The sequence below is a fragment of the Panicum virgatum genome, chromosome 3N (assembly GCF_016808335.1).
Source record: "Panicum virgatum strain AP13 chromosome 3N, P.virgatum_v5, whole genome shotgun sequence".
Classification (NCBI taxonomy): Eukaryota; Viridiplantae; Streptophyta; class Magnoliopsida; order Poales; family Poaceae; genus Panicum; species Panicum virgatum.
In genome coordinates this window covers 27,054,094-27,068,845 of record NC_053147.1, presented here as the reverse complement: position 1 = coordinate 27,068,845, position 14,752 = coordinate 27,054,094, and the positions used below count along the sequence as shown (strand labels likewise).

The 14,752-nt window shown below is 45.7% G+C and overlaps 2 protein-coding genes across 4 annotated transcripts; both read right to left on the bottom strand.

Annotated features, from left to right (window-relative positions):
• Positions 1-394: 394 nt before the first annotated feature.
• Positions 395-6,462, bottom strand: LOC120665442 (MLO-like protein 1). 2 transcript variants are annotated; one of them, XM_039945013.1, is made up of 14 exons: positions 5,995-6,462; positions 5,837-5,894; positions 5,256-5,477; positions 3,485-3,603; positions 3,345-3,399; positions 2,879-2,970; positions 2,611-2,685; positions 2,446-2,534; positions 2,292-2,341; positions 2,085-2,125; positions 1,165-1,374; positions 1,006-1,073; positions 836-896; positions 395-745 (listed from the first exon to the last, which is right to left on the bottom strand). In XM_039945013.1, exons 1-14 carry the CDS (start codon positions 6,115-6,117, stop codon positions 536-538), a joined length of 1,473 nt encoding a protein of 490 aa, XP_039800947.1. In that variant the 5' UTR covers positions 6,118-6,462; the 3' UTR covers positions 395-535. The 2 variants fall into 2 exon arrangements, with proteins under 2 accessions (XP_039800947.1, XP_039800946.1); XM_039945012.1 differs by having other exon boundaries at positions 3,485-3,601; positions 5,251-5,477; positions 5,995-6,459.
• Positions 6,463-9,304: 2,842 nt separating this feature from the next.
• On the bottom strand, positions 9,305-14,240 carry LOC120665441 (pentatricopeptide repeat-containing protein At4g14050, mitochondrial-like). Of its 2 annotated transcripts, none has more exons than XM_039945010.1 (2): positions 12,292-14,240; positions 9,305-9,615 (listed from the first exon to the last, which is right to left on the bottom strand). In XM_039945010.1, exon 1 carries the CDS (start codon positions 14,204-14,206, stop codon positions 12,374-12,376), a length of 1,833 nt encoding a protein of 610 aa, XP_039800944.1. In that variant the 5' UTR covers positions 14,207-14,240; the 3' UTR covers positions 9,305-9,615; positions 12,292-12,373. The 2 variants fall into 2 exon arrangements, with proteins under 2 accessions (XP_039800944.1, XP_039800945.1); XM_039945011.1 differs by lacking the exon at positions 9,305-9,615 and adding an exon at positions 11,211-11,250.
• Between the last annotated feature and the right edge of the window lie 512 nt (positions 14,241-14,752).

The following is a 14,752-nucleotide window of genomic DNA, read 5'->3' as shown; positions in this document are numbered from 1 at the left end:
TTTCCTAAATCTCAATCTGGATTTGTGCAGCAAAAAAGATGAGACTAACAAAATCGTCCTCACATGGTTGTAGAGAATACCCTCAATTATATTTAAGACATATTTTTCAGATTCTTTTGAAAACTTCAGCACGTGTTAATAATGAACCTGTAGATCTTTCAACTTTTAGCTTTTAGGTAATTTTCAGCTGATGCCCTCCCGTGAGTTGGCACCCCGCAGTCCTTTCTCTCAAGTGGATCACTCCTTTTCTCCATGTCTTCATGAAGCATCCAACTTTACCAGACGCTTCTGTGACACTTTTAGGTGCAAGCGGCCTTGTCGCCATTGCCAATGGCATCGGCGACTAGGTGGACCTGTCGCCTGTGAGGTGAGGCACCACTCGGAGAACTGCACAGACCACAAGCCTATAATAACTTCAAAGATATTACGGCAAACTAATGCACTACTTCAGGCTGCTGGGACAAACAGCTATCTGCAAAAATGGTGGCATATGAACCTGCTACATCGTTACAAACATGGATGCCCTACTGTTCGATCACTCTGTGTTCCCAACGGCAACAACGTCCTCCCCAGCTTTCGCCATTTCAATCTTAACAGAAGGCCCTGCTGAATCGGCGTTGCTAGTTGGTTCGGCCTTGCGCGCAGCCCCCTTCAACCCCTTCCTCATCTTGACCTTCTGCGCCCAGCCCAGGACACCCTGCTGCACATGCTCATTGAAGATCTCCTTTTTGTAGCAGCTCCCCATCTTTGTGCACAAGGAAGCAAAACGTTTATCAGGATAGGAATTTTGAGGATAACAGTTGGACTGGAAAGCCGTATCCGAATGCTAACGCACCTGTGTTACAATAGCATACAGAGGTAGTGTGCTGTAGCTGCAGAGAAGCTGAATAACAACCCTGCAAGTACAAGGATGAATGCAGGAGTAAGAACATATTATTGAGGTGTGCCTTTTCCCTATGGGGTAAAAGGACAATAATCATGATGCATTTGAAATATCTGAAATACCCGATAACAAGTCTTGGCACGATAAAACGAACTTGCCCCATGATGCATGAGTCGAATCCATAAGTGCTCTAGAAAAGGAAAAGGGAAGGTACACAATGTTATTTGTGATTAGTTATCACATCTTGGTGCACTTTAGGAATGATGCATCACAATACTTACGAGTATCCAGAAGAAGAACGCAATCTCAAATGCATTCTGAAAGAGGATGAAGTGGATTAGGTAAAGAATAATCCTTGGCTTGCCGAACCAGAAGTGGTGATCTGATGGCTTTACAACCACATCACCCTCAATTGCCGTGTGCTTCTCAGCTACATCATGGGCCAACTGAGCTATGACGTGCTCCAGCTTAGTGCCAATAGCTAACAGAAGCTGCAAGTAGTAAAGAGCTATCCAGTAAGCACCTAAACCTGAATAGGTACACAGTGGTCAAGGATCATCTGCAGGTAATCGTTTCTGTTCAGAGTACGTACAAGTCCCAGCCTATAATCCTTGCATATGAGCCCGTTTAGTTCCCAAAAATTTTCGCGCGCTACAATAACTTGCAACGTTTGATCACTAATTTGGAGTATTAAATGTGGATAACTGACAAAACCCATTCCATAACTCCCGGGTGAAATCGCGAGACGAATCTAATGAACCTAATTATGCAATGATTAGACAATATTGTGCTACAGTAACCAACCTCTAATGACATATTAATTAGCCTTAATAGATTCGCCTCGCGATTTCCCGTCCATCCGTGTAATTAGTTTTATAATTAATCTATATTTAATACTCATAATTAGTGGTCAAACGGCCCCAAAAATTTTTAGGAACTAAACGGCCCCTATGTTTCATTTCATCATGACTAAGAAAGTTGGTACCCGAGAAAAAGGTACCAGGTTTAGTTCCCATTGCAAAGTCGAAGCTTTTTTTTTAGAAAAATTGCAAAGTGGAAGCTAAGAAGGCCGAAAGAAAACATCAATGAGCTATGTGATTTGTAACATTCCAATGCAAGAGTAGATTGCACTTTTTAGTGGTCTTCAAAATTTAGAGAAAACTATATTGGCAATTTAAAACAACACATCATAAGCACTTACAAAAAGGGGAAGGAAGGCAATCCAAAAGTATGTATGCCAACCTGCAGATCAATGAAACAAGTTATTTTGAGAAGCTTAAACACTGAAACTTTACTACAGTAGTACCAAGCTGCCTGTTGAACAGGACAAGTAACCATCCCACAGAAAGATAGTACAGGAAAATAGTAATAATTTAAGTGTTTTCTACAAAGGATAACTAAGGTTTACCATTAACATTCAGAAGCAGAAATATCACCACGAAGACCCACAAGTACCAGCTAAAACAGGGTAGAAACAGCACGGTTATGTTTATAAAGGAAAGCAGATTTACATGAACTTAAAAAGGAATATATATAAACATGTGTACTACTCTTTGGGTTACCTTATGCCTACTACTTTCTTAAAATCAGCCTCTAAAACCCTCACCATGTATCTGTGGAAATCAAATTTTGGGTTTCCAGGGCAGTGAGTCTGCAATGGGGGGAAACTCATGTTTACAGACAAGGAAAGAACACAACACTAGCTTATTGTTTCGGCCGATGCTTACCATGATAAAACCAAGGCGCATTGTAGTGTAATCTGTTTTAGATACTGATCTATAAAACTGCTTACCAAAGGAATGCTGAAAAAGAAAGGAAACAGAAGGCTAATAAGTTTCCCAATACTGTCTTATGTAAAAAGTTCGTCAATGGTAACATAAAACAATTGACACAACATTACAAAAGAGATCGTGTATGCAAACTTGACTAATAAACGAAGTTCTGCACCATACAAAAAGATACATGGTAAAACAGAACATGGAATGCATTATTTACCAGCCAACTCAAGATTCTAGAATCTTTGCCAATACCCTTAAAACGTTTCTTGATGAATTCATTACGACGCACATCAGTTACCTTCTTAGGACCTGCAATTCATAACAAAGTGTTTATTCTTTTGCGAGCAAAAATAAACAGATCATAAGTAAGACCCCCTTTTTTACCATCCTTGTAGAATTACCAAGAGTAGTAAAAAAAAGGATATATGAAGTTCAAGGACTTGCTGTCAGGTATCACTGATTAACTAGGAAGGCACCAAAATTTAGTAACTAGTACTGGAAATACCACATGTACCAAATTTTGGTACCTCCCATGTGTTCTGTACCTTCCCAAGGGCCCTAAAAGCCCTAAAAACAAAGCAGTTCTTTGTATTGATTTGCAGTTGCAAAGCAGAAAAAAAAAGGACTACTTCAGATGCAAGTGTAGTACTGCAATGAAATGTGAGCAACAGGATAGATCCTACCGTTTCCAGGAGCATCTTTCTGGATTCCATTCTCCCACTGTTTCCATTGGTGTATCTGAGCAATTAATAAATACTGTAAGAAACAGCTAACAAAAGTGAATTCTGCTGCTGAACTGCAAAGCATGTCAAAAGCTGCATACCTGTGCACCTCCCAAAAGCATAGTTGTAACGCTGAAAATAACATGTGTAATCGCCAGAACAAATATGAAAATGTGCAGCTGATGTATGGCTTCAAGGGACAGAAGTGGAACCTTTCCCTATAAAAAACAAAAAATACAGCTTGGATATACCATTAAAATATCCTGAAAGAAACATCTTGATTAACAAATCATCCCAGCATTATTTACTGCTTAAGAAAGAGAAGAAAGGAATGAAGAACAATTGTCGCAACAACCTAGTTGTAGGAATGTTGTTTTCAATGTAGGACTACGCTAAAAAGGAGCAACAACAAGCAATAAAAGACTTGAATGTTTTTAACTAATCATGTGCCATCTGATCCCAAAAATTATAGTTATTCTTTAAATACATAGTACTATAGTCATTAGTTTGACACGTATAAATAAATTCCCCTTCTAGCAGAAATTGAAAGAATTCATACTAAAGAAAGGCATCACACCAACTATCCTTTTCTATCAATGGAGCAACCGCTACTAAGTTGTATGTACTATCTCTTCACATGGATCCAACTATTCCAACCTGGTACTCAGCCCAAGTGTAGAACCGGACAGCAGAACATGGCTTCATCACATTCTAAGATTGAAAAAACATTCATTATATTTCTTTTGGTCTAACCAGTGGCGGAGCCACCACTAGGGCGAGCCCGGGCGGCCGCCCTAGGTCCTTCTAGACGAGGTCCAAAGCATATATTGTTAACAGCAGAGGTAACGGGGAACAAAAAGTAGAATGGATCTGAGAAACATAGGAAGAACAGAGGGGAATCAGACATTAGCTTTTAGAGGACAGATTACTTAAGTTAGGAATAAGAGTTCATACAAGTTGTTCGATACCCTTCCTCCTCGTATGCACTCAGTATTTTAACAAGCGACTCTCTTGCATTTATATGTGCTGGGCTTGATACGTGTGCGTAGACACATCTAGCGAACACGTTCGCTGCCGCCAAAACTAACACTAGGCTTCATGATGTGGCGACCCATAGTAGTAGATGATTCCTCCGGTTCGTGGGTACTGACAATATCCCCCCGTTCTCAACTCCGGCAGGGGCTCATGACAGTGCGATGGCGTCCCCTCCCCCGAACGCGAGGACGACGGTCCTCTACCGCCAAGAGTCGCGAGACTTAGATTGGGCCATTGGAGCACTTTGCGAGAGGACTTCGTGATCTCGTGGGCCATCCGAGTGAGAAGTTCAGCCTAGCCCAATGCTGTGTCTTTTTGGCACCAGACATCGTTGGCGACTTTGGCAGTTCACCATCCAACCCCCACCCACTCCCGTCTGCAGTCCCGCTCAGGCACTCACGCCGACGCGTTGCTGTCGTTGCGCGATGGCGCTCCGCGTCCATCCGTCCTGCAACCCCATCCCGACACCTGCCAGCCGCACCAGCGGATTCCATGCAACGCTGCCGCATGCACCTGCAACGGGGCAGCAAGCCTCGGCGCCTCGCTTTGTCTGTGTAAAAATTCTAACGTAGAACTCCGCCCTAGGTCATTTCTTTGGCTGGCTTCGCCACTGGGTCTAACCAACATGTGGCATGCTTGCTATGGAAGTTAAACAAATTATTTGGTGACTGCAAGTCACAATCATATATAACTAAGTGATTATTTGGTGACTGCAAATCAAAACCATATCTAACTGTCACTAAAACAGACTACCATGGATCAAGACGAAGCAAAAGAATTGTCATGGACAATAAGCATTATCCCAAAATTTCGAATTGCACATTCTGGTCACCTTCTTCTGGCAGTGGTCAGCCTCAGCGCCGCCTTCACTGAGCAGCCGCCTCCCGATCCTGCCAAGGATCCCGGCAGCAGCGAAATGCTCCGTGGTGGCGCCAGCCTTCACATCCAGCCTTTGGCATGGCAGCATGTTGTCCGTCCATCCGGCGGGGATGCATGTCCTCTGGATCATCCCCTGGAACACCGTCAGCAGCAGGGAGATGAACCCCAGAAGCATCAACTCTGCATAGCACCAAGCCAAAAAGCTAATGTTAGTGCGGTAAACATCTTTATCTTATCCGGAACCCCAGAGAAAATGAAAGGAAGACCAGGATTCTTGCAGCAGGGCCATTGGTTGGGTCGTCTCACATTCGCAGAACTGGAAAAGGTTCCTCCTTTTTCCCGTCAAATCAAACAAGTTTTTTTTTTCAGGATGCATTTTTTGCAATAGAGGAGCCACCCATCACAATGAAACCGAACTAGCCAATCACCCCAGTTCAAGGCTATCCCGTATCCATGGAAGAGGAAAGAACACAAGTTTTTGAATCTCCGATAAGGATCGTAGGAGCGCAGAAAAGGAGGAGAGAAATGGGGCGCCGTACCTTCCTTGACCTTGAGCAGCGCCTCGTAGAGCGGCTTCTGGTTCTTCTTCTTGAGCTTCTGCAGCAGCAGGACAAGGACAGGCCGCGGGGCTCCCAGATGAGATGAGCGCGGCGCAGGCAGGCAGACAGCGGGGGATCGAGCGCGCATGCGTATATACCTTGCCGAGGTAGTGGAGGCAGCGCTCGGCGACGAGCGAGAGCAGCACGATGATCGAGCAGACCGCCGCCACGATCCACGTCGGCGTGAACTCCAGCGCCGCCGCCTCCCCCTCGGCCGCCATCTCCCCCGGCCCGCTCCTCAGGCCACGCCCTCCCCCCACGTGAACCGCCCGCCCTCGCCGCTCCCGGAAGCGAAACGCTCGGGCGCGGCGGCGGTGGGCTGGGGCGGCCGCGATGGAAAAATTTTGGGAGGCGCCGAGGCGGGGGCGGTCAGCAGCGCTTGGAAAGTCGAAACTGCAGCCTGGCTGTGGCTTGGGAGGCTAGACGCGTTTTTTTGCCCCCCACCCACCCCTTGTGATTTGCTTTCGCGCAGGCTAGCTCCGTTCAAATCCTGGCGAAATCCCCAGACGTGCCTTGGGAGCAAGGCAAACAGTGTGCCCGCGGGGCTCACGAGTCACGGACTCACGGCACACGGCGCTGTCGGTCTGCCTGCCTCTGCCCGTGGCATGCGGATGCGGTCGGCGAAAACGGAAATAAAAGGAGCCCCCCGTCTTGGGACGACGCGAGAGGCGAGGCGGGGACGTGACGCGAGAGGCTGACAGTGGGCCCCGCCGCCCGGCTATCACTGTAGCCTGTAGGGGAGGAGGACTTTGGTGGCACGCGCGCGTCGGCTCCTCTCCGGACGCGTGCTCGGCTCTCCGCCACCTGCCCGCTCACGTACTTCCAGATACTGACGGTTCTCTGCTCCACCTGCTTGTGGGGCCGGCCGGCCGGACAGCCGGACAGGTGGGTGTGGGCAGGTGGTGCAGCGTAGCGGCGGCGGTGTGGCATGAGAGTGGAACCGGTGGACGGCGACGGCGCTGCTAGCGTAGGGCCTGTTGGGACCGCGTTGCGTCCCGTATGAGCGAGAAACGCAGAAAAATCCCGCCGAACTCGTGTTCGCCGGCCGCTGCAACGCAAAACGCGGGAAAAACAACTACGCGAGCCAGAATCGCAAAAGCGGCCTCCGAGTCGCTTACGCGTATGCGCCGCGCGTTTCTCACCCTCCGTCCCAAACAGGGCCGTAGTCGCATCAGCCTCATCTCCTCTTCCCTGGCCAGCGGCCACATACGCAGTAATCACTGGTATGGGCGTATGGCTGAGCTATAGACTTTTCTGGTGAATATATGATATGTTTTAGTATAATTTTTTATTGTACTTTTAGATCTACTAGCAAATATACCTACACAATACGCAAATATACCTACACAATAAGCACATGAGCGATTTCGGGTGCGGGGTGCGGGGATGGAGCGGGCCGAGGAGGGAAGGGAGACGAAAGGTGAGGCGCGGAGTGCGCGCGAGACGAGGTCTAAGGCAATTCTCAATGCAGGTTTTATATGAGTTTCATTCTCATTAAATGGCATGCCACATAAGCAAAAGATATGGCATGTCATAGAATTTAAAAAGAAAGAGAAGAATGGAATTTCATGGGGATGAAACTTATGTGCACAGTTACCAAGTGTCATGAAACTAGAATGAAACTCCATTGAGAGCATTTGAGTTTTATCAACACATATTCATCAACTTTCTATTGGTCACATGATATACTTGATCATTAACACTAATCAACAATTAAATGTGCTAGCTTATCTATAAAATTGTGCGATGAAACTATGCATTGAGGGAGGTAGTTTCATTCAAGTGTCAAGCTGACATGGCACTCTTGGTAACTGTGTGATGAAATTATACACATGTTGTCCCGACCGCTCTACGGAAAACGAAGCGCCAGCGCGGCGGAGCATAGGCCCCAACTGCTATGGCGTGGCATGGTGGTGTGGGGCGCACACGCCGCCTTGGCGAGCCGCAGCTCTTCCTGCGTGGCGGAGGCGGCGGCAGCGCTCAGCCAGACCATGTACGGCAGAGGCGTCGCCGGCGGATCGCGGGTGCCCATCTAGTAGCCCCGACTACTAAGTCAGGTACGCGTAGTAGAGGGGTATGCACAGGCGGGTGAGAATAAAATTACTTTTGGCAAAAATATTCTCGGATATGCGATTTTTATAGGTCTACCTTTCGTCTCACCTCCCTCGACCACGACACAGGAGTCCAATGTGAGGGGTAAAGCGGGCTGTATAGATGAGAAACGTTTACAATTTCGATCTTTATAATATAATAAGATGTTTTTTTAATTCATAGCTACAATTTCTGTAGTCTAATTATGATAAATTTTTTGTGGTCTCACCATAAAAAATTCACCATAATTGGACCACATCACTGTAGCTATAAGTTAATTATAAGAAAAATATAAATATAAATCTAAAAGTATAATAAAAAAGTTTACACTAAAGCATATCATATTCACTGTGTAGATCTACTAATGTGGAGTCCAACAAAAACTTCATGCTCATTGGATCACATATGACTGAGTTCCATGTTTATCTAGATAAATCTGGACAAATTTCTAACTCTGGCATATATGATCCAATAAGTATGAAATTTTACTACAACTCAAGCATGTAATGATTAGTCTACCATACAAATTTCACCATAACTGAATAACGGAAGCTGTAGCTATGAATTAAGTATAGAAAAATATATATCTAAAGCTACAACAAAAATTGTAGTAAAATATGCCATATCATATGTTTACTGTATAGAACTACTCATGTGAAGTCCAACAAAATTGAGTTTTCTATTTTATAGTTTTTTTATAATTTACTATGATTTTTTTCAAGATTCAATCAAAATAAACATAACATAAAAATAGAAAACCCAGTGCAGCGTGGGATGTCATGTGTTTTAAGAGGTGAGGGAAGACTTTTATCCAGTTTTGTTGAGAGAGGGAAAGCTAACTTTTACAATAATTGGAAAGATAAAATGGACTTTTTCCCAAAACATAATGATGACCTACCGAGTCAACCGACCTTCCCCAAGGCTATTGTGCTGTGTGGCCACGAGCAAAAGCAGCACCTACGTCAATCTTAATCCCAATCAATGGACATGAATTCTAATGAATGGCGTTTGTTTGCCGTCGTTCTCGATCAACCGTTGGGTCTCTCTTTTGAGTTGAGCATCCACTTCGCTAGCTTCAATTCCACGGCACAAAAATAAGGACCAATGATCACCAATTCACCAGTCTCACCGCGCAAGTGACTTGACCTCGCAGTATTGAATGGGTTGGCTACTACTACTCTAGTATATTCTATGCAAGGTTATCGAACAAGGTCGTGAGACAATTAGACGACGTCCACCATAGCTGCCATGCTTATATTAAGCACAACAATAATCAAGGAAATACTAGCACTACCGGATGATGACTAGTAAAGGTCATGATTACAAATGCAGGAGAGAACATGCTATAGTATCTGATCGAATTCACATGCATGGTCGGTTTGGATTGTCAACGCAGAGAAAATTGTACGCACGCGTTTCTAGAAAGAAACAGATGAAAACAGTAAGGTTTATCGATTTATTAAAGATCCGCTTAGAACAAAAACGAAACTCACAGGAACGATCCTGTGGGAACTGTACCTGGTTCCGGGTTGCTAATTTACCACACAAGTTTCAAAAAGTTCATGATCCTGTGGAGTAGTGTGGATACAGATTGCCACTCACATTTCAGACAGCGAGTCGTCGGGAATCTGCCCATTCAGAAAAAATTGATATCAACATGACATGCCATATTGCCTAAATATCATGTGAAAGGCATTGAAAGAAAAAAGGTCATGTTCAATTATCCATCTCAACCGTTTTCATAAAAACAGCCTCTAGAGCTTCCATCAACGTCTCAGCCTCTATCGATCAGGCCCTGATATGATCAATGATCAATGAAGCTGCTTGGCATTGTTTACAAAAAAGGATAGTGGTTGAGGAAAACAATAGTTACCCCGTTAAAAAAACAATTGATGAACATAAATCAGTGGCCAAACGTTTCTCTTATGTAATAATAGTATATGTGGCTGAAAGTGATCGGGTGCTCTAGCCTAAGAGGGGGAGGGGGTGAATTAGGCACTATAAAAACTTAGACCTATGGCTCCAACTAGTTTGCACAAAACTTAAACTAAAACATGCTATCTAGATGTGCAACTATGTTGTTCTAGTGTGAAACCCCTATCCCAAAAGAGTTTAGCAACCTATAGCCTTTCCTATCAAGAAACTATTCTATGAAAGTAAAGGCACACAAATTGCTAGTATGAAATGCGGAAGCTTAAAGAGAGGGATAGGAGATAGCAAACTCTTGACGCGGGTGTTTATCCCGTGGTTCGGTTAGCCACAAAGGCACACCTACATCCACGTTTTTGTAGCACTCACTAAGAGTATTACTACTCGGCCACCAAGTCTCTTCCGTGAACACAATCACGGTCACCTTGTCCCCGGGTTCCACTAAGGAGCTTCTCCACAAAGGATGGGGGTCTCCACGTCCCCCGCACAAAGTGTCGTCGCCGCTCCACACCAAGTCGGAGGGTCGATGACGTTGCCGGCGAGCTTCACGCTCCAAGGTGCCGGTGCACCAAGCTCTTGTTTTGGTTCACTAGAGAACCACAGCACAAAGGCTCAAGGCCTTGCAATCACACTCACTAAGAGCTAATCTAGCACTCACTCTTTACAAAGCTAGTGCTATAAGCTAAGGATATGATCTATGAGCTCTTGTATGGCTTGGAGATGTTCTTGGATGTGTATGAGGTGTCTTGGGACTCCAGCAATCTTCAAATGGCCGGGGTGAGGCGTATATATAGGCCACCAAGTCTTATAGTCGTTGCTCCAACAGTCAGTAGAATTCTGCGTATCACCGGTTGAACCGATGCCTCTGGCAGGGGTAGCGTCGGTTCTTCCGGTCACTCATAAACCGAAGTAGCCGTTGAAGTCCTGACAGCTGACGCAGTGACCACCGGTTGAACCGATGCTTTGTACCAATGCATCACCAGTTCATCCGGTGCTTAAGGATCTTTTCCTGGGCGTTGACGTCATTGCACCGATGGTATACTCCGATGCTCCGTCGGTTGAACCGGTGCTGAAGAATCTTCTCCTGGGCTCTTTGACATAGTCTCTGGAACATAGGACGCCCAATGCACCGATGCTCTTTTTTGACCCGACGGTTCAACCGGTGCCTATAGGCTGACTTGGCTTCGATTCCCTTCTGCACCAAACTTCATAGCGCCGGTTCTTCCGACAAGCGTCGGATGCACCGATGCCCTTGGCGTCGGTTCTTCCGATGCCCTTCGGGCCTTGCTATGCCTATCTTCTCTTTCTCTTTGTCATCACTTGAACCTAAAAGCCTGAGAATGATCATCTTAACAATCATATTAGTCCAAGTGTTGTGTTGTCATTCGATCACCAAAATCACTTGAAATGGCATAAAAGGTGCCATGTTCCTTACAGTGGCCAAACAGAAGTGGTGTAGCAACGTCATAATGCATTTGCATACTATTACATGACAATGCGTGTTGCATGACAGAAACTAACTACTATACAAACTAGTGGGTGATTAATAACATCGCCATACAGGTAGAAAGGCACATGGAAAGCCTTGCTATTGCAGCTAGTCGATCAATAATATAATGGAATCTCAGCTAGATTCAAATTAATAAATGGCTGTCATTCTAGACCCAGCAATTCCATGTTATTTAACAAGAGAAATTTTATGGAGGTTGGAAAACACATACAAGTACCAAACCAATCAGAAAAATCTGCAATCGTACATCACTACATCAGTGCACCAAAGGATGATAAAAACTGAGGCTCTGGTGCTATCTCCTGTATTCCTGACTTTTGATCCCACTGAGCGCGTGAATCGGCATATCTTTGTAATCAAATGGTGTACCAGAAATGCGCTAAGAGATTCTATACTATAAAGAACAAAGCATGCTTGTCGTCAGTTGTTTGCCGTATCACATCCAGAAACTATGGTAAAAGTATTTAAGATCATTTGTACCATAGGCAATTCTAGATTGTTAATGGTCTTAGTCCTAAAATTTTCCATCCTCAGTTCCTCACTTTTCCACATGGGCTGCTCATAACTATATGATTCCTATTATCCTCGCTAAGTAACGAATCTGAACAAGGAGAGGCTAGTGGAGCATGGTTTCATTGTTTTGGTGTGTACCAAGACAGAAACATCACTGGAGACATAAAGACATAAAGGGCATTCATTTGTATGACTAACACTCTGGCGCAGTCCTATAAAGGGCGTAAACATTATTTCAGCATCATGTTAGTCAGTTCTTCATGAAGTCAACAAACAAGAAAAAGCAGTATAAGTCTGAATGACTGAAATTCTTTTGTTTCAGTATCTTTACTTCTTTTCCTTACAGACGTACCAGATAAGTATGCCGCCAAAGCAAGCTAAGAGCTTCCACCGTACCTAGAGGATTTGAGCAAAACTGAACATCAGCAGACCAGCTACCAGAATTCACTACAAGAGCATTTCCCACCCTCAAAATGATGGAAACGACTAGCATCTCTCACAATGATCTTCCTCTGTAAGATTTCACTGATGAACTTCATTGCAGTATGGCAGTCCCCACAGACCCGAAGATTCTTTACAACCCGGATAACTGATCCTGGAGGAGACTTGAGTATTCCAAAAGCAACAGCCAGCCTCTCACTGTGCAAGAACAGATGCTGCTCCTTTTCATGGTCTTCCAAGTCGTGCATCACAGAGCTGGTATCAGGGACATAACCCCTCTTGCGCATCTCTGAGACCAATTCCTCAAGAAAACCAGTAATTTCTTCTCTAACATCAATTGGAACCTCCCCGGCATGGAACAGACGAAATTCCTTTCCAGCTTCAATCCAGCTATACCCAGGCTCTTTTCTTATCTCCATCTCAGCCATGATCTTTCTTACCTTGGCCACAGAATCCCACTTGCAATTCACAGCATACACATTAGATAACAAGATATATGTTGAAGGATCTTTTGGTCTCAATTCTAGTAAATTATCAGCAACCCTGAGACACATCTGAGCATCGTTGTGCTTCTTACAGGCACTCAATAAGGCCCCCCAACTAGCTTCATCAGGCTCGTATGGCATTGTAGTGATGAGTTCTTCAGCTTCAGATAGATGGCCTGACCGACTAAGGAGGTCCAGATAGCAAGTATAGTGTTGCAGTCCAGGCTTCATGCCATATTCCAGCTTCATTGACTCAAACAGCTGCCGCCCTTTCTGAACAAGACCAGCGTGACTACAAGCATAAATCAAGCCAACAAATGTCACCTCGTTGGGCTTAACTCCTGCATGAATCATCCTGTCAAAAAGAGATAATACTTCTTCAGCTCGACCGTGCCGAGCCTCTCCAACAAGAATTGTTGTCCACGAGATGGTGTCATGGACTATAATCCCCTCAAACACTTCCCTAGCAGAGTGTATATCAGTGCATTTGGAGTACATGTCAACCAACGCGTTCCCAACAATCATGCTGGACAAGAACCCAAGCCTAAGGGCAAAACCATGCAGCTGCCTGCCGAGCACAAGTGCAGCTAGGTCTGCCGCACCACCGATGACAGTCACCAAGACGAATGCATCATCAATCCTGACACCATCCCGCCTCATCTCAACAAACATCCCCACCGCGCTAGCATTGTTACCAGCCTTGACAAACCCAGAGATGAGCGCTGTCCATGTGAAGAGGCCACGTGCAGGCATGCTCTGGAAGAGCTCCACCGCCTCGTCGGTGTAGCCGTTAGACGCATACCCAGAAACCAGCGCAGTCCACACGACGCTGTTCTTGACACCGATACTGTCGAACACCTTCTGGGCATCCTCGGGTACGCCGCACTTGCAGTACATGTCGATCAACGACGACTTGACGACATCGTCACCGCTGTACGGGGAGGCGACGAAGTGGGCGTGGAGCTGCCTGCCGAGGCGGAGGCTGCGCAGCCTGGCGGCAGCGCTGGCGAGGGAGGCGAGGACGAAGTGGTCGGGGCGGAGCGCGTCGTCCGAGAGCATGCGGCGGAGGAGCGGAAGCGCGAGCGCGGGGGTCGGCGAATGGGAGACGGCGGCGAAGAGCGCGGAGTAGAGATGTAGGTCCCGGCTCGGCGCATCGTCGAACACGCTGCGGGCGTCTGCGAGGAGGCCCGACCTGGCGTAGGCGGAGACGAGGAGCGCATGCGCGGGGGGTAGGTGGGAAAGCCCCTCCTTGAGGAGGCGCGCGTGCGCGCCGCGGACCGCCGACGGCGAGCCCACCGCGGCGCGGACGGCTGCGGCTGCGGCGGCGGCGGGAGAGAGCATTCATAGGAGGACTGGTGGTTTCTCAACTTCCAGGCTTCCAGCAGCCACAGCGCTCCTCATCCCCTAGTTTATCTGAGGCGTTCATCTCTTACGAACGGTCAGGATTGACGAGGCCGCAGAAGGCGACAGTGTGTTTTTTAAAAAAAAATAATGGTGGACACTGTCTTTGGTTTAATGGAATATGGAGTATATTATATTCCACTGAAAAAGGAAAAGCAACATTGCCATGTTAAATAGCCAATTTTGAAGCAAACCGAACGTAGCTAACTAGGTTATAGGCTTGTTGGTACGCTAACATTTGACTAACAATAAAGTTCGACACATTTGCACCTGTAGCATGGGAGTTCTTTTTATACAGAAGTGGAGTACATTTCCTTGCTTTATCTATAGTTTGTGTTATTATTGTATTTATGTGTTAATGATATTTGTGGTGTTATTTTTTAAACAATTGTAAATATTTTTTTCTTCCATGGTCTAAGCATTGAAGGCTTTTGGTGTTATCGTGGTCTGTAAGATTTGATATATTTTAAACCATATAGAATATAT

Coding starts and splice junctions, on each gene's coding strand:
- LOC120665442 (XM_039945012.1), bottom strand. CDS start 6,117: ATGGCGGCCGAGGGGGAGGCGGCGGCGCTGGAGTTCACGCCGACGTGG. Junction 3,602..5,250: donor CTGACCACTGCCAGAAGAAG/GTGACCAGAATG, acceptor TGTTTTTTATAG/GGAAAGGTTCCACTTCTGTC. Junction 2,535..2,610: donor TGCGCCTTGGTTTTATCATG/GTAAGCATCGGC, acceptor CCCCCATTGCAG/ACTCACTGCCCTGGAAACCC.
- LOC120665441 (XM_039945010.1), bottom strand. CDS start 14,206: ATGCTCTCTCCCGCCGCCGCCGCAGCCGCAGCCGTCCGCGCCGCGGTG.